General features: G+C 38.4%; 2 protein-coding genes across 3 annotated transcripts; one reads left to right on the top strand and one right to left on the bottom strand.

Moving 5' to 3' along the window:
- Positions 1 to 191: 191 nt before the first annotated feature.
- Positions 192 to 6,925, bottom strand: nmrk1 (nicotinamide riboside kinase 1). The gene is made up of 8 exons (XM_071483330.1): positions 6,772 to 6,925; positions 4,056 to 4,146; positions 3,919 to 3,967; positions 2,947 to 3,115; positions 1,985 to 2,056; positions 1,735 to 1,841; positions 1,360 to 1,443; positions 192 to 765 (listed from the first exon to the last, which is right to left on the bottom strand). The coding sequence occupies exons 1-8, from the start codon at positions 6,798 to 6,800 to the stop codon at positions 755 to 757; spliced, it is 612 nt and encodes a 203-aa protein (XP_071339431.1). The 5' UTR covers positions 6,801 to 6,925; the 3' UTR covers positions 192 to 754.
- Positions 6,926 to 7,493: 568 nt separating this feature from the next.
- On the top strand, positions 7,494 to 18,345 carry ostf1 (osteoclast stimulating factor 1). Of its 2 annotated transcripts, XM_071483326.1 has the most exons (10): positions 7,495 to 7,652; positions 11,635 to 11,681; positions 12,920 to 12,970; positions 13,307 to 13,370; positions 13,524 to 13,577; positions 13,816 to 13,923; positions 14,299 to 14,348; positions 15,628 to 15,706; positions 16,020 to 16,118; positions 17,189 to 18,345. In XM_071483326.1, exons 1-10 carry the CDS (start codon positions 7,619 to 7,621, stop codon positions 17,245 to 17,247), a joined length of 645 nt encoding a protein of 214 aa, XP_071339427.1. In that variant the 5' UTR covers positions 7,495 to 7,618; the 3' UTR covers positions 17,248 to 18,345. The 2 variants fall into 2 exon arrangements, with proteins under 2 accessions (XP_071339428.1, XP_071339427.1); XM_071483327.1 differs by lacking the exons at positions 16,020 to 16,118; positions 17,189 to 18,345 and adding an exon at positions 15,943 to 15,998 and having other exon boundaries at positions 7,494 to 7,652.
- Positions 18,346 to 18,791: the final 446 nt, after the last annotated feature.

Here is an 18,791-nt window from a genome sequence, read left to right as displayed (position 1 = left end):
CAAGGCTTCCCCATTTACTCAGGTCAGAGAGAACTTGAAGAGACTGAAGACAGAGACCGAAAACGGTATTAAGCTGGTAAATAGTCTTTCTCCCATGTATCAAATTCAGCCACCAGGTGGAGACAGATTCACATCAATGATGCACAGAAATCACTAAAAGCAAAAAATAACCCTCACCAAACCACAGCAGCAACATGGATCATTATTTAATATTTGTAATATTCAAATATGAGAGAGAAAGTCTTTAGCAATTATGTACATTTTATGTATTTGATTATGTAGAATCATGTATATGTATATTAATGGTTAGAAAAAGACTTTTGGATCTAAATCCCCCGTACGATATAAAAAAATACAATGCGCTGACAGCTGAAACATCATAAGATATAATATCCATCCACTGTACGTCGTGTATTCAACATTAAATTCATGAAATCACAAAAACAACATATATTGAGGTTTCCGCGAGTGTATCCTAACTTTATAATACTGATCATTAATGGCTAAGACATCGGATTCACACTGATTCTGGCTCTATCCAGTCTTCAACTGGACAAATTCACATGTCATCATTAGTTAATTCTCATCCACTGATTGTTTTTTTTACTCTTGCAGATATTACATATACACTAAAATATTCCTGACCAGACAAAAGAAACACTTTTAGTCTCACATTAGCCAAAAAGTGGAACTTTCCTGACATCTACAGCAGCAGCAGTCTCCATCTTCAACAGGTAAATAAAGTCCAACTATTTCAGTCTTTCACTGCAAAAAATATACAAAACCAAATTAGTGTTTTTCTTTCTTTTAAATAATGCATATAAAACAGTACGTTAGGTCAACTAAACGGTCTTGAAGACTTAGTCCAAGGGCCTCTCTCTCCATTATCAAATTAATATTCATTCTTGGTAGAAATTGTTTGATTTGCCTTCTAACTTGATGATGAAATGCTTGATATTGTTTGCAGATGGCTTCATTTCACATCTGCTCCCCTGAAAGATGTATAATTTCACAGAACTCCTCAAGGTTTCGCAGTCTTGATCGTCTCAAAGAGAACCATAATTTTCTAGTCTATCTACAGGAAAACCACAGTATATCACAGTTCAACACTACAAAATAATTCTAGGAGGTTTTGTGTGTATAGTATGCTCACATTACAAAAGTTTACCATCAAAATGCAAGTGTGCATATTATAAAAAAGGTGCTCTGAGTGTGCTGTGGATGATCACTATATTGTCCAGTAATGCAATGTGCAAGGGAAACTGAAGCACTACTCACTCACAGCTTGAATAATTTGGCTTGAATAAAAGGCTGTGAGACAGCTACAGAAAGACATATTCCGGCCTTACTGCAACTTACCCCTGAGTCTTTCTATTTCCTGACAAACATCTTCACATACAGCAGCCAGCAGCTCTTCTTTTGGCTTCAGTCCATCCAGAAATACTAAAGAAAAAGAAAAAAAAACACGGACACTGAAAATAAAAATGTCATTTATTTAATTATTTAATATACTACAACTGAGCCTTGGGATAGACTGGCGACCTGTCCATGCTGGTGAGGGTGGGGCATGGATGCATACAAAATGCATGGATGGATACAACTGCTACAGGGATAACAGTTTCTTATGTGTCATAATTTTTGAGGTCTCAACCTCATAAATACCTGAACTGCCCCAATAATTACAGTTCTAATCAACACATACTGAACTCATGGCATCTTTGACTGGACACTCACCAATTCCAGACACCATGCTCTCCATCTCCTGGCGGTTTTTTAGGTACATTGGCCACACATGTCCATCAAAGTAGCCAGGAGGATCAGGAGGCGTGTACACCCTCAAACTGTCAAGCAAAGACAGCAACAGAGGTAAAAATATGAAGAGGCAATCTTCTGCTCTTGCTTTTTGTTTATGGCAGCTCAATGGAAACAAAAAAGTTAAAAAGGTACGGAAAAAAAAGTTTTTTTCGATTAGAAAATGTGACACCTTCGTCTCCTTTTGCAGACATCATAAGGTATTTCCATGAAGTATCTTTTGTTAAATAGCTCATTCAGAGGCCTGGAAAGGTAAAACACATAAAAAAAAACAACACATCAGTGTATTACAGTTACAGGAATATAATATTAATTTTATATAATATAAGTCCATTTAGGCCTCATGGTCAGAAATAAAGCACAATTGAGTGGTTACAATTTAAGTGGAAATCTTTACCTGAGGAAAATAATTACTTATACATACCAATTACATACTGTAATGACTGCGTCAGTTATCACTTTTACAACCTATAACTTATTATAATATGATATGATAATAAAACTTCAGTAACACTTTATTTTACTCTTTATTGAATCCTAGTTGATTCCTAATTAAATTCCTGAAAAGCTTTGTGGAAAGAAAAATATAATTTGTCACTAATTCCAAATAAAACAAAGAGTGATAAGTTGGTACACTTCCAGTTGAGTTACACATGCAAAATGTGTATTCAAACAAATAATATATGAATGAGTCATAAATATTCACTGGGGTTTAAATTGAGCAATTTCTTTCATGGAAATTCATCTGTAAATCGATAATAAACTCAACAGACTAATTGAACTAACTGAAATAAGTCTCAGAACTTTGCTCTTTGAACATTTAACTTTTACTGTCATATAAAGCCTGCTGAATTGTATGCTTGCCAGCTGACAAATGTATTCATATTCAGTTGATTTGCAATTATGTGTAATTAATTATTATAAAGCCAATTTCACACTGCACCAGCTGCATTTTCTCTAAAATTATTATCAAGATATATAGTTTTTCTTAGGGAACATCTTAGTGAATAATGTAAAATTAAATAGTTACCAATTCCTTTTTAATTATTTCTAATTCTGGAATCAAACCATTAAGATTTCAGATGCTGAGCTTATAACTGTAATACACATGGTAACTTCTCGGGTAAATCCTACCTGTAGTTGAAAATAAGGAATCCTTCCACTATCAGTACGAACACCTCCATATCAGCTGTCGGTGTTGTGCGCTCTGGGTTTAGGCCTCGCTGACTCAGGAACGTCTCTGGATCTCTTTGCCACGAGTCAACCTCGCTCATCATCGTATCCATGTGGAGAGCATCGAGCACTTAAACAGAATGTGGTGACACTACATGGTTGAGCCCAGAGACATTTATATGCTCTCATTTATTCATTTGAATTTTCATCTGGTGAAAAGTCAAAAAAATCTAAACTTAAGAGATCAAACATTTGTTGAACAACTTCAGAAAATGTATGGAAAATATATCATAATAATATAAAAAATATAATTTATGAAATAATGTGGCAAACAGCTACTTTATTATTGTTTATTGTTTTTCTTCATAACATTATTTAGATTGGATTAGAGCATCCTCATGGCTGTCTTTCTTCTTATAAAGTTACTTATGACTCTAGTGATCTTTTCAGTTGATACATTCTTAATCTCACACTAGTCGTTTTTGGTGGTGACAACTTGGACTTATACTTAATTTGTTATTATCATGATGAAACATTACTTTTACCTGACTACGGTTTCTGGCAGCTCTATCCACCTCTGAAGGAGAATAGTTTTCATTGTCCATACAGATACAATGAATAAGTCTTAGTTGTGTGTGGAAATATATATATATATACGATGATGAACCAATTATGAACCAAAAATGACTTAATGTAACATAATGTTATCTTATTGTCTGCACTTTTTAAACTGTGTTGCTGTATTTAGAGGATTTGTTCTCTGTGACTGAATGTAATAGTTTTATAAGGCCATAGGGCAAAATGACAGGAATGATTCAAGACTAACTTACTTCTAACTGATCTAACTGAACTCATGATCTAATAAGTCTGAATCCTGTCTTAAACTTTCTGACCTTAAGGTGAATAACAAACAATCAAATTACGTGTCCTTACTGTCATATTGCTTAAACCCATGGCTGTCCACTGGTACCACAGAGTCATCCTGAAGAGAAAAGCGTCCACTGTGATTACTTAAGCTCTGAAATTTCCAGCACATGTAAAAGCAGTTTATTTAATAATCAACAGTCTACCTTAAAATATGAATCCTGTGCAATGATGCAGCTGTTGGGTATTAGCTGATGTAGACTCTTGGAAAGAGTAGATTTTCCTCCATTGGTCATCCTGAAAGAAAACCAGTACATGTCACCTGTTGTAATTATGCATTTTAAATATAATTATAATAGTTCCACTATATAACGTGTTCATACAGTGTCAAGTGCTTCATCTATTGTATTTTTCTGAAGCTAAAATTGCAAGGATGTGTCCTAATGTAAATGCGATATGTGATATAGACTCTTCAGTCTATATATGCTTCCTCTGGGAAACATTATTAGGAGGCACCAGATGAATTTCCATTGTTACGCAGATGACACCCAGCTGTACTTATCCATGAAGCCAGGTGAGACTAACCAGGTAGCCAAGCTTCAGGTGTGTCTTAAGGACATAAAAATCTGGATGACCAGTAATTTCTTACTCTTAAATTCAGACAAAACTGAAGTTATTGTAATTGGCCCAAAACACCTCAGAGATACACTATGTGATAATATACTGACTCTGGATGACATCACCTTGGCCTCCAGTGCTACAGTCAGAAACCTTGGTGTCATTTTTGACCAGGACTTGTCCTTTACTTCACATATAAAGCAAGTCTCTAGGACAGCCTTCTTCCACCTGCGCAATATTGCTAAAATCAGACCCATTCTGTGTCTAAAGGATGCTGAAAAACTAGTTCATGCATTTGTTACCTCAAGACTGGACTACTGTAACTCTTTATTGTCAGGATGTCCCAAAAATTCAGTAAAAAGCCTCCAATTGATCCAGAATGCGGCAGCACGAGTACTGACAGGAACTAGGAAATGAGATCACATCTCTCCTGTGTTAGCTTCTCTGCATTGGCTCCCTGTAAAATCCAGAATCGAATTTAAAATCCTCCTCCTCACCTACAAAGCCATTAATGGTCAGGCACCATCGTACCTTGGAGAGCTTATAGTTCCCTATTTTCCCAATAGGACACTTCGCTCTCTAAATGCAGGTCAACTTGTGGTTCCCAGAGTTTGTAAGAGTAGAATGGGGGGCAGAGCCTTCAGCTCTCAGGCTCCTCTCCTGTGGAACCAGCTCCCAGTGTGGGTTCGGGAGGCAGACACCCTCTCTACCTTTAAGATCAGGCTTAAAACTGTCCTGTTTAGTAAAGCTTATAGTCAGGGCTGGCTCGGGTATGTCCTGACCCATCCCTTAGTTATGCTGCTATAGAGCTAGACTGCTGGGGGATTCCCATGATTCACTGGGCGCTCTCTCCCTATTTCTGTCTCTCTCCCCCGCTCTCTCTCAATGACTTCATGCCATTAACTTTGTTTTTTTTTTTTTTCTCTCCCGTAGTTTTGTGCTTCTCCTCTCTCTCCCTCTCTCTGTTCTCATTCTGCAGGTATCTCTGCCTCGGGAGCAGCAGGATCCAGATCCACCACTACTCATCTTTACTATTACTATTACCTGTCTTTATCATTAATAACGCCATTACCGACACAGCTGTTCCTGGTCTCTCTCTCTTCTCTCCCCTCTCCTCCCCCTCCCCCTCTTTCTATCTTCCCCTAAACCCAACCGGTCGAGGCAGACGGCCGCCCACCCTGAGCCCGGTTCTGTTGGAGGTTTCTTCCTGTTAAAAGGGAGTTTTTCCTCCCCCCTGTCGCCAAGCGCTTGCTCGTTGTGGGAACTGTTGGGTTTTTCTCTGTAACAAAGTAAGGTCTTGACCTTACCCTGTAAAGTGCCTTGAGATAATGTATATTATGATTTGGCGCTATACAAATAAAATTGAATTGAATTGAATTGAATTGATTAGTGCAGAAACTTCCCCACCACGCTCACCTAGATAATTTGACATTGTTCTAAACTTTCCCATTTTTGGCGGCTCTATGTTCAAAACTGTCAGATGTCTTTGGATAGCCGATACGACCAGATCCTTCAACTTGGAGAAGCTCAGGTATGTGCTTCATGGGTTTCACTTAACTTGACATTAATATGCCACTTCTGCCAAATGTTCTGCACACAAAAACAATTATAAATTCAGTAATTAATGTTTGCCTGCCTATTTTCTTTAAAACATCCTAAGTAACATTTTATTTTCACAACATTTTACCTATATGTCAGTATAGTGAATTAATGTCTGGAAAAAGAAAAAAAACTAAACAGTGAACAATGTTTACTCTCTCTGACCCCAAGGACTCTGCTACAGTAACTTTATCTCTAAAGAGTAACCAACTCTTATCTGTCTTTGCTGCCACATGGTCGTCACATGCTGTATTGATCTGATGGTGTCCATGTTGATGCACATACTGCATGTATGTTGGCCAATATTAACATGCACAAAAATATTAGGGTAAAGCATTTTCTGGTGCCTTGCTGTGACCTGTTGTCTTGTCTTGTCTTCCCACTTACACAATAAACAACAAAGAAGCATTTCAGAATCTCAAACTGACTACATAAAGGTTACATATAAAGTAAATATAGAACCCCAGAGTTACTTATGCTGTATTCTTGATATCTCTTGTGGTGTAAAACACAAACACATGAAAAATGGTAATGGAGAATGGAGAGAACAGGTTATCTGGAGACAGAGTGACCCAAGGAGAACAACAGAAGGCATGTTTGGAAGGGAGGTGTTGTGCCATAATAAGCACCCCTGCCGCGAAAAGCATCCATTTAGGGTCAGGATAAGCAACACATTCATGTTTACAGTCCTCCCGACTTACTTACCCGCCTACTCCTACAACTAGTGTCTTCATTTCAGCCTGTGGAGCTGTTCACTGCAGAGTTTCTGATCTATAAAACGTGCAATAGCAAGTTAATTCAGAGTTCACATGCAGACTTGACCAGTTCAGAGGGAGTTTAGTGACTTGTCCTGCAACTACTACCTTACCCTCTCTCGCTTTTCCGCGATTGGATGCTTGTGATTCGCTGACGGAGCTTCTACGTCACTCACGACCTGCCCATTGACAAAAAAAAAAAAAAAAAAAAAGGCAAACAGAAAGAAATACAAGCTCAGTATTACAACAGAGTTTTGCTGCATTAAAAACAAAATAAAATAGTAAAAAAAAAATTATAAAAGTAATAATGAACAAATGATTAAGTAAGATAAAACTAAGTAATAAAAACATTGCGCTGAAAATTCACGGTTTACAGGGTTTACATAGAAAAACAACATTAAGATATTTTTAAAAGTAAATTAATTACAGTAATAATTGAGTAAAAGTAATAAAGTAATAATGAAATTAAAACGATCTAAAACTAACTATCTAAAAAAATAACACAATGTCTAAAAACGTTTTAAAAACATTTAAAAATTAGATAGATAGATAGATAGATAGATAGATAGATAGATAGATAGAGAGATAGATAGATAGATAGATAGATAGATAGATAGATAGATAGATAGATAGAGAGATAGAATTGCCGTTACAGGGCAGGCTTTGCGCATGCGCAGCCCAACTTTTCCGCCGCCTATCTGAACTTCCTCATTGGCAGTGATAGTACAGTCCAGCGTCGTTTCTGTCTGAAATAACACACACCGCGTTTCGTTTTTTTCTATCTCCAGTTCTCTCAAATGTCGAAGCCTCCTCCCAAGCCGGCCAAGCCAGGTAAGACCAACGTTACGAACTCTGTTGTTCAGATTTAGCCCAAACTTGTGCTCCGTGGTTTGCGAGGACAACACACCTTGTCGGCGATGTAAGCTTCGTGGGCGGGCGGGGATCACTTCAGTGAAATCGGCTAATTTCTGTCGTTTGTCTGGGAAACTTTAAAGACAGAAAGCCCACAAATTCGCATTGATAACAGTTTCCATTATTACTGACTGGACCAGGACTACGATGGAGTTATTAAACGTGCCGTCACTGCTGGTTGACAGGGGGATCCAGCTCTCAGCAGCAGGCCTCTGTGACTTCCCTATTTCCATCACTCATGCACGGAGAGAGATGTCATTCAGAGACTTTCAGTGGCTGTAGGTCATAGGTTAAGAGGTGACGATGGGTCTGCATGGTCAATGACATCAGCCTTAATTTCCTGCAAGCTCAGTCTTCTGTGCAGCTGTTCTGGTCACCCCTCCCCTGTGATTAGGAAATGTGCCTATTGCTCACAAAAAAATGTTGTCAGCCCATGCAGTTTTTTTGGGCATGTCATACTTTTTCTTAATTTTAATATGTATAATTTGCATTAAACTTATTAAAACTGATGTAAAAGGAAAAAAAATTGTATATACCTTCCAGCTGAAGGGGACGTCTTCAAATGTCTGACAACCTGTCCTAAATAATATATTCAGTATCAGAGGTTGTCACAGGTAATGGCAGATGGAAACATACATGTGGGGAGCAAAGAAAGAAAACCATGAAACATCTCCACGGTAAAAGCTGTTAGCACATGATGTCAAAGCATACAGGATCAATACAGGAGTGTCTATTAAAAAAAACAAAACAAACATAGGCGCTTTGAAATCAGGCAGGTGCATTTCAGTACACATCTCTGAGCCATGCTTTGCCTGCTCGCTGTGACAACACTGAACACAAAGCTGGAAAGCTGGACCTTTTTATTATCATTCATACTCTTCATGATTATTCATGAGTCACCTCCACGACACCTCACCTGGTTGTGACAGCGGGTGAGATCGTCTGTCTGCACAGATGGCTGATTCACGTGTTGTAGGAGAGCTGTCACTCCTATTGGCAGAGTCAGCGCCCCACATGGTCACGACCCATGTAGCTGTAAGCAGTAATGCACGTGGAGACATAAAAATGCAAGAATGAAAGATGTACCTGTGGATAGCACAGAACATGCCAGAGTGTGGGTGTAGGTCACCTGAATGTCCCAGGATTCACTACCTACAGTGGCATGCAAATGATTTGGGCACCTGTGGTAAAAATGTCTGTTACTGTGAATGGCTCAGTCAGTAGGAGATGGACTGATCTGCAAAGGGATAAAGTTAAAGATGGAAATATAGTGTGAAAACAGGGAAAGGAGCACCATGCAAAAGTTTGGATACCCCAAGAGATTTCAGCTCTCAGAACTATTATCAAGGTCTCACACCTTAATTAGCTTTTTAAGCCTTGTTCACAATCATCATTAGGAAGAAATTTTAGAGCTTTAAATATAATCTTTAAATTCCTCTGACCTTCCTCAACTATCAGCAGGCATGGGCTTCTCTAAGCAGCTGCCTAGCAATCTGAAAATGAAAACAACTGAGGCTCACAAAGCAGGAGGAGGCTATAGCAAAGGGTTTTCAGGAAGCAGTTTCCTCAGTTTATAATGTAATGAAGAAACTGACAGGAAATTAGCAGGAAAGGTGGAGGTCACACTGAGGTCTGGAAGACCAAGAAGAAAAAAAACTGCAAAACCTTCAGGAAGATTTAGAGGACTCTGGAGTGGTGGTGCACTGTTCTACTGTGCAGGGACACCCGCACAAATGTGACCTTCAGACAGCAGAAGAAAACCTTTCCTGTGTCTTCACCACAAAATTCAGTGTCATACCACCATGCAAAAACGCTGAGGATTAAAAGACGACTCCTTAAGACACCTGAAAATCCACAGTGGACTATCTCAAGAGGTTCAAACTGAAGGTTTTGCTGTGGCCCTCACAGTCCTACAGACCTAAACATCATCAATAGTCTGTGGGATCTCACAGAACTAGAAGCCTTTTTCTAGTTAGAATGGGAAAAGGCCCCCAAACAAGAAGTGAAAGACTCTTAGCTGGCTACAAAAAGCTTTTTCAAGTTATGATACTTGCCAAAGGGTGTGTTACTACTGACCATACAGGGTGCCCAAACTTTAGCTTAAGACCTTTTTCCTTTTTTGTTATTTTGAAACTGTAGAACATGGAAATAAAAAAATAATCCTGCTAAAAGTGTTTAAGAAACATTTCATCTTTTAAGTTAATGGGTTTCAGAGATGAGGTCATCTCTTACTCTGTTAGCTTTTCATAGAAACAGACCTTTGCATGCCTCCTCACATGACTGTTACTGCGTCGCGTGTCGTGTAGGGTTGTAAACATTAGTCGATTAATCTATAGACAGAAATATAAACAAGCTCTATTCTGATAATCTGTTAACAATTTCTGTCATTTCCCTTCTGTCATTATCTGGAATTGATCTTGCAATAAAATGACAGATGGTAATCATCAAAAAAAAACCCACAACCATATAAAATCTACTGAAAGTGTTTTTTCTCACACTGAGAGTCAGTTTTGCTTCTCTTTTCATTTTTTTTTTTTTAGCCAGAGTAAATCTTTGTGTGTGCCTGGGGCTTTAAAATGCAGAGGGAATCTGAGCTAGTCAGCACAGGCTTTTGTGTGTTTTAAGCGACATGACCGGGCCTGCAGAGGAGACATGCTTGCTGCGTTGAACAGAGCTGGGCTTGTGCAGTGGCTCAAGCTCTCTCATTCTCAAACACTGAGACAGTGTGCTAGCTAAATAGGAACTCTGAGTAACGGCAGAGGGGAGTTACAACCGTCCAACATTTAGGCCTGTCAGCTCAAGCAGTCAGCAGACAGAAGACGCTCATCGACATATTAAACATATTGCAGTAAACGCAGCGGTGTCAGTCTTGAACAAAGCTCTTTATGATTCATCAGCGTCTTTATTGCAGTTTCATTTTTGTGTTTATGTAATGGGTACAGCACAGATAAGCATTGTTGCGTAAGAACAAGTAATGGAATTGATGTAGTAATAATAATGATAATAATATTTATTTACATCTGCCTGATCTTTTTCTTAAAGTTACAAGGAGCTGCACATAAAGAACACATACAAAAAGCATCACCCAATAAGTTGTTTTTTTCTAAATTATCATGTAATGTTGTCCACATGTAGCTGAAACAGCCTTTGAGGCCTCTTATTAAATAAAATAAAACAAAGTCTATAGAAAAAAAGCTGAACAGATAAGCGACTGTATTAATGTGTATTTAATGTTTGTGTGTTTTAAAGCATATTATTGACATATCCTATAAGGACATGTGTGACCAGATAAACCTTTGAAAGGGAAGTCAGAAGAGTGAAGCACTGCGTGATGTTTATCTACTACTGAGATGGAAATCAGAAGAATAACATGACTTGGAACTAGCGCTGAATGAGATTTGCTCATACAATACGCTTTTGCATGTCACTGTTTCTGTTCTTTGGTAGGTCTCAGTGACCTAGTTTGGCTGTCAACTAAGGCCACAACTACTCTGGTAGCATTCCAGCCACAGAGCCAATGCCAGGCTTGATTGTGAACCATCACAGGCCCTGAGGGCAGCTACCTCAGGGCTACACCCACAAGGACCAGCTCTGTGTTTCTGTCCCTGCTCTGCATGTAAAAAAAAAAACAAAACAAAAAAACCCGTTGTTGGCAGTAGAAGAGTTGTTACATGCTGTATGCAGTTGGCTCTTAAGTGAAGTAATGTCTCACACGTGTCTGAGAGGAATTTGCCACATTAAAGCTACGCTCTTCACTCAACTCACTGTGTCTCCTCTCAAGTACAGTGTACACTCTCTTATGCATACAGGGGATGACGTTGACTTGCCACAAGTTATCTACAACTTGTCTCGAAATGTTTCACCTAATGTACAATCTGTATGTTTTTTTTCTCTTTACAAGGCCAAGTCAAGGTGTTCAGAGCTTTGTTCACCTTTGACCCCAGAACGGTAAGAGCTTTTTGTTTAAGATGGATTGTTTTACTAATATTTGATGGGTGTTTAGGACCATTTGTTCAGTCCTTTTAAATAGATTTAATCATTGATTAACTTAATTTGACATTCCTCTTCAATTGATTTCAATACATGAAGTAATTGTAGATTCCAATATGGGAACAATTCAGTTTATGTTGCTACTTTATTTGTTTGATTTTTAGTATTTACTTGATTTCTTTTGTGTTAGGATTAGATTAGTGTTAAGATTAGTTTTTAGTATGTATTTTTTAAAATTATTTGTTGTCATTAATATTTAATAAAATTGCCATAATTGTCATCCACTAAACAACTGCTCAATCTACAGTCTCAGATAGGGAGCTTTTGTAACAATGACGTAGAATAAATGAACCACGTATTTTGGGGCTGCCCTCCAGTGACAATTTTCTAAACCAAAATTAAAATATATCAAAAAAATGTAATAAAAAGGCAGAATGGGACATGCACACTCTATTTGAGTATGATTTAAGTTGTGTAAACCCAGTGGTGGTGAGCATGAACATCATCCCCAGAAAAATATTTATTTTCAACACAAGCATGGAGAATAACTTACAAATTGAATGAATTAAACTTGTCAAAACATCACTGTTCAGTGGAAATGTTAATTGACAAAAAAACAAGGTCAAGTACAGAACATATGCTGCCGGATGTGAAAAACTGAGATTAGCACTGGGTTGGTTATAAACGGATGAGACATTCAATTTACTGTCATAGGGAAAAAAAGCAAGATGAGTCATGATATTTGAGAAGCTAAAGCCAGTGAATATTTGGCCTTAACTGAAATAAATTATTCATTTTCTGTTGTTTCAGCTCTAAATAAAACCACTTAAAATCAGATGTAAATAAAAATGACTCACCCAACAAGCTTTATCAGTAATTATCTTCTTGGAAATGACAAAAACTTTAGGTTGGGTTTTTCTTTTAGCCTTTTTTCCAATTTCCTGTTGTTCTTACTACATAGAGAGTGTGGGTGCTGTGTGTCAGACTCTAAATGCAGCTCCTCCATCGAAAATTATGTGTTAAACCACATAAAATTGTAGTAGTCGTGATTATTTCAGTTGATGGAGGAAAAAGGGGAAGATGTGGGGGAGGAGAAAGCAGGTGAAATGTAACACAGAATTCAGTCTTGAGGTCAGAATACTGTGAATGTATTCAACTTCCTGAGCATTGCTGTTGTCTTAATTTTTGTTTTTCAGCCAGACGAGCTGTACTTTGAGGAAGGAGACATCTTGTACATCTCTGACACAGTAAGTAAAACTTCAGAGATTTAGCTGGCGTCTTCCTCACCAAGTTCTCATGACACCTTTAGTTTGAATCTGAATTTGAACTTCTTCCTCTTTCTGTTGCACGCTTTGCATTTCATGTCTCCTTTTTGCCATATTTTATTTTCTATTGTCCACCTTTAGTAATTTCTCCCTTTCACTTGCACTTTTCTATTCCACTTCATTTCACACTTTTCTTTGCATTTGTCTTTTTTTCTTCTGTCCTGGTCTGATTCTGCCTTGTCCGCTGCGTCTCCACTCATATGCTTCTGTGATATTTTTTGACTGAAAAAACAAAGACTCCTGCATTTCTGTCATCAGAGTGACACTAACTGGTGGAAGGGGACATGCAGAGGAAGGACAGGACTAATTCCAAGTAACTATGGTGAGTAGAAAACATAGACAGGCCAAGTTTGAATTTCATTAACTGTATGTTGTTACCAAAGTATTACATAATACAGACCTTTGTCTCTTGTAATTTTCCTTTGATCAGTGAGTTTTAGATAATGCACTAATGCTCCTGTTTTGTGTTTTTTAGTGGCTGAGCAGGCAGAGTCTATCGACAATCCAATGCACGAAGCAGCCAAACGAGGTGCAGCACCGGTCTATATGTTCAAATATGTCCTTGTGTTCTTTTATTTATTTATGAAATTACGGTTGTTACATTTGTTTTCATAGGCAAAAACTCCTTCAATCCCAGACAAAAGCAACCTTGACCTAGCATCTCTTCACTTTTTGCCATTACACTGTTTGCATTATTAATAACCGTCTGCATTCAACTCTGTTTGTGCACTTGGTGTGCATATTCACATATTTATGTGTTTAAACAGGCAATTTGAGCTGGCTGAGGGAGTGTGTGGAGAACAAGGTTGGAATCAACGGGCTGGATAAGGCAGGAAACACTGCCCTCTACTGGGGATGCCATGGTGGACATAAAGGTAATAATCTTTGGCTGTATAAAAATACTTAACATCGACTCTTTGGTAGCACCAGTGGATGGATTAAGGGCACAAGATGGCAGCTTCCTCTAACAAACACACTACATTTTCAGACTGGCAGCAGTGATTTATCTAATGTGTGTATTGACATATAGTAGTCGTACTCTGTTGCAGCAGAGACTTAAATCTTATATTGCGACACAGGCAGGATTTGTTTTACAACAGAGGTGAAGTACACAAAAACAGGAACTTGGTCTATGAAAGTGTTCTAGTTCTTCTGTGCCCTTTCGATGTTCCTGCACGATCGTTATGCGATACATGTCATTAAGTATTCGATCCATCACTGAAACTTCTCCTTTTTTTTTCCTGTATCAGATGTGGTGCAGCTGTTGCTCAGCCAGCCCAATGTGGAGCTCAACCAACAGGTAAAATGAGTTTAAAACTTCACTTAAAGGTGCAAAACATCAGGATTGTAGTCCCAGTCTTGGAAATCTTCTGGATTTCCATGCTGATTTCATGTTGCAAGGAGCGCTTGTGGTGATGTGGTAAGAATGGAAAACCTCTACAGCCACAGGACTGAGGTTCAGGGCCCATAGATAGCAAACTCTGCTGAATGTCTCATTGAATCAATTCTTAACACTTTCCTAATGGGGAGTGGATGTGCGAGTAGATGTTTTTCTTGCAGGGCTAGATATCTGTGTGGATTCATTTGCTTATTATAAGAAGATTAATTATGGCATCAAGATACAACAGTATTAAACAAGCAGACTTCCATCTTTTATATTTGGTCCCAAAGGCTGATGACAGTAAAAGAAAAAACTGAATAAATCAGTGGTGACATATAATGAATGCCAATGTTTCCATACAGGCCCCATGGGGTCAGTCAATGGTTTGAAGAGTATGAAAATTATACCCCCACAATTACCAAATCTCAACCTAGTTGAACTCCAATGACAGACTGTGGGCTAACGTCTGCAGCACAATCATGAAAGCACCAAATGAATGAACAGCATATGTTTTCGAAAAAATGTGTTCATCCCCCCCCGTTGGTTTTCAGAGAGTTACATATTACTTTATGTTGGTTTTTGCTTTAACTTGTCAGCCACCTCTAAATTATCTTGAACCCTGTAAAGCATTTATTTCTTTAGTTAGTTCCATTGAGACGGTTGATAATGATGCCACTGACGTTCAGGTCGTACCGACCAACAAGATTATCTGACAACACTGGTGCTGCTCCATGTCCAAGCAAACTTCACTGAGGTTTGTTAGGAATTAGAATAATAATTAAAACATACAGTCTCGTGTGTTGAAAGAGACTAATGTTGGCATGTGATAGACAGTTTGTTATGATACAAATACTTAGTAAAATGAACAGATGGCACCTTGGGAGTAAACTGCTTTCTGGACCCAAATTCAACTATTTCAGGAAGTGATGTAAGCCTAAAGATTTAAGTGACGATATAGACAGTTGTAGCCTGTTCAGCTGAAGTTACAGGGACTAGAATCAGATTTGATTTTCCACTCTTGAAAGACTACATGCTACTGAAGCTACTGAAAGCTGTCGAGGTGCAGATGTGTCTTTGTGACAATGTCAAACAAACTTAAGCGAAATGAACGTGTACAGCTGCGGAGTGTGATCACGCATCTTAGATGAACATTGCTTGTCACAGTGTTTGTCAGCGATGATGATGTTTTGTATTTCAGAATAAACTTGGTGACACCCCTCTGCACGCTGCTGCCTGGAAGGGTTATTCTGACATTGTGGAAATGTTGCTGAACAAGAGTGAGTATCGAGCCTCGTCTGTTTCTTCGGTTTTATAAAAAGAAATTTGCCCAGCAGGTCATCCTCTTTCTTTGGATAGATATCGAAACAGAGCAGAAAAAACAGAGAGAGGAAACTCCAGAAAGATTTCATCAAAACTTAATATGAGAATATGTGTGATTCCAGATTGAGGAAATGATAACCATGTTATGTATGTATGTGTGTGTGTGTGTGTGTGTGTGTGCTCACATGCACAGTTTTATCTTTGCATCAGGTTTTTTTGTCTTCCTCTATGTAGTTTCTATTTTTTTTAGCGTGAGAATGTTTGTTTCAGATGCGAGGACAGACATCAGGAACAATGAGAATAAGTTCGCTCTGGAGATGGCCACCAACGCCCAGTGTGCCTCACTTCTCAAAAGGAGGCAGGGAAGCGGTAAGTAGTCTACAGCTGTCACTAGGGGGCAGCCTTGCAGCACTCATGTATAGAGTATCATTGGGTCAGGCCACACACGCTTACAAGGAGCAGAATAACATGCTCATGCTTTTCTTTCTGAGCTCTCAACTGTCAGTGGAAGGAGACTGTCCAGCAACAAGCTGACACAGTCCGCCCTGAAACTGTTCGAGGGATGAACAGTTGCCGCTTTGACGCTGCATGTTATGCTCTCTATTGATTATTTTCAGAAGCTTCAACCAGTGAATGTAGTCTTAGCAGAAAACTGTAGCAACAGCCTGTAAGATCCAGTAAACTTAAAACTGCAGAAAAAAATAACTTTTTTTCAAACTTTTGCAAATAATGGGAACATTTAATGTAATATTTTTACCTGGTAAAAATGAATAGAAATAGATTATTATATTCTCTTATGTGAATGCTACATGGGACAAGCTATAATATCTACTCCTGTGTAGAAATAATCACTGAAGTCATAAACCAGAGCTTATTAGACTATTGACGTTATTGATTACCACAGCTTGGCTTCCTGTTGAGCCCCACAGCTGCCCATGTATGTGACAGACACTCTTATCCATGACCCATTCTTGTGTCATACAATGGTACGAAAGAGGGATATTTCACATAATCAGGTATTTTTGGGGGTCAGCGTGTGTGTGGCAAACGGGTTCAACGCAGGTCCAAGTTGGAAGAGAGGAATGAGGGGGTAAGAGATGAGGAGGCTATTAAACTCAAGGGCCACTTGCAGTGCTGTGCCACACAGCTGCTTAGCTGCAATGTGGTTATTACATCCACAATTCATTCATATCAACACAACAGTGAATGCAACTTTTTTGACATGTATGTGTTGCAGAAAATCCAATAAATCTGTAAAGTTCATGTATGATACTCTTATACAGGGTATTTAATGCAAACTACGTTAACTACACTTGTTTAGGAACTTTATGTGCAAAAGATCCAAGAGACAGTAAGCCACTAATAGTACAGAAGGTTTGCATGTATAAGCAGTAAAATATTGCAATATTCCTGTCATATATTCATTTCTCTTGTTACAGGTGTCACCCGTACACAAAGCAATGCTGAAGAGTATTTGGACGATGAAGACTCGGACTGAGCCGGGCCTGTTGAAACATCGTCACTGTCTTCCATTGGGTTTGAGGGGAGAGACTCCTGGAGCTTGGAGAGTTTTATTACAGACCAAAAATGGATTGCTGCTCTGTTTTCAACTGTAACTCCATTTAAGTTCTATTAATTGCAATTATTGTGCAAACACCTCAGTTCTGGACCCTCTGCATTATATCAGTGTGAATTACAAAGCATTGAATCACTGGGTTTTACCGTTCATCTGCTTTGCCAAGTGCATTTCCACATCTAAGGAATTTGTCTTGGAGCATCCGTTGCACACTGTAGGCTGAGGGGCAGAATATATGTCGTAGTGGAAAAGGGACCAAAGCTCTAAGAAGCACATTCCAAGCATACGGATTATGTTTAACCCATTTAAACTGGGAATTAAAGTGCCAGTGCAGATTAAAAGATTGATCATGTCTGTGTTTCTAGTTTAGTTTTCAGCTCCACTTAAATTACTGACCTACACAATCACCTTAAAGGAACTGGAAACACATCTTTTGCAGCTTGGTGCTCTGTCACTACTAAGCACAATTTATATCTATTTATGTACATCAGGGAGGCAAAGCAGCATGGACACTTAACCTTAATATTTCCCCTCAAAATGGGATGTGCTGAGGGACCCACTGAGACATTTTCTGTGTTATCTGCTTGGTCAAATTAAGGGTGTCACTAATGTGCATAAATGGGCTTAATATGGGATAAGTATCTATTAACTATATGGCAGCAATCTTCCTCCCTCCCCTTCACATTGTCATGAAACTCTCCTGTTACTTTTGAGCTGCGTGTATTTTGGTCTGTTATTACATTTCTGCTGCCAACATCCTCTATCAGTCCAGTGTAACTAAATACCTGCCCTGTGTAAGCAGACTTTACATTACTCTTTCATCTTTCAAGCTTTTGATGGTTTGATTACCATCCTGGGAGCAATTTTCTGGTTTTATTGCTGCTTTCCAACAAATTATATCAAGTGCCTTAAATATGTGTAACAGTGGTTGTGTATCAATGTGAAAATGTGTTTAAGATGATTTTGTTCGAGATTTCTATCTGCTTTGTTTTCAATCTGCAATTAAAGAATTTTAATGACTTTAATGTCACATTGAGTAGACATTTTTCTAAGGCGTATAAATAGCATACATATGGCCAATTTTGACTAATTGCTAGAGATTAAAATTACTCAAAGGTCACAGCAAGACAAATTGTTTTCATTACAAACAAATCTATCCTTTACGTGTAGGGCAATACAATTGTGGATTAATAAACACCCCCACCCAAAAACAACACTACCAACCAAAACATATGTTCAAAAGTCAAAGAATTCCTTTATTACAAAGTCAGCATGTTGATGACATTCCAAAGAAGGCAGAAAGGGCAGAAAATAGATGTGTTGACAGAAAATACAGTGAGTCCTTCGAGAGGGATTTGGGTACATGCTACATAACTGCCAGACCAGAGAAAAAAAAAGAAAGACTGGTAAAGCAGAGAGGAGGCTCCATACTTTGAAATTATTTCCTTTCCTCCACATTTCTCCCT

Source organism: Trachinotus anak, unplaced genomic scaffold, assembly GCF_046630095.1.
Source record: "Trachinotus anak isolate AG129_WGS33_773 ecotype Australia unplaced genomic scaffold, CSIRO_AGI_Tana_v1 ptg000008l, whole genome shotgun sequence".
In the NCBI taxonomy this organism is placed as follows: Eukaryota; Metazoa; Chordata; class Actinopteri; order Carangiformes; family Carangidae; genus Trachinotus; species Trachinotus anak.
Note: the sequence above shows the minus strand (reverse complement) of the source record. Positions and strands in the feature narration are given on the sequence as shown.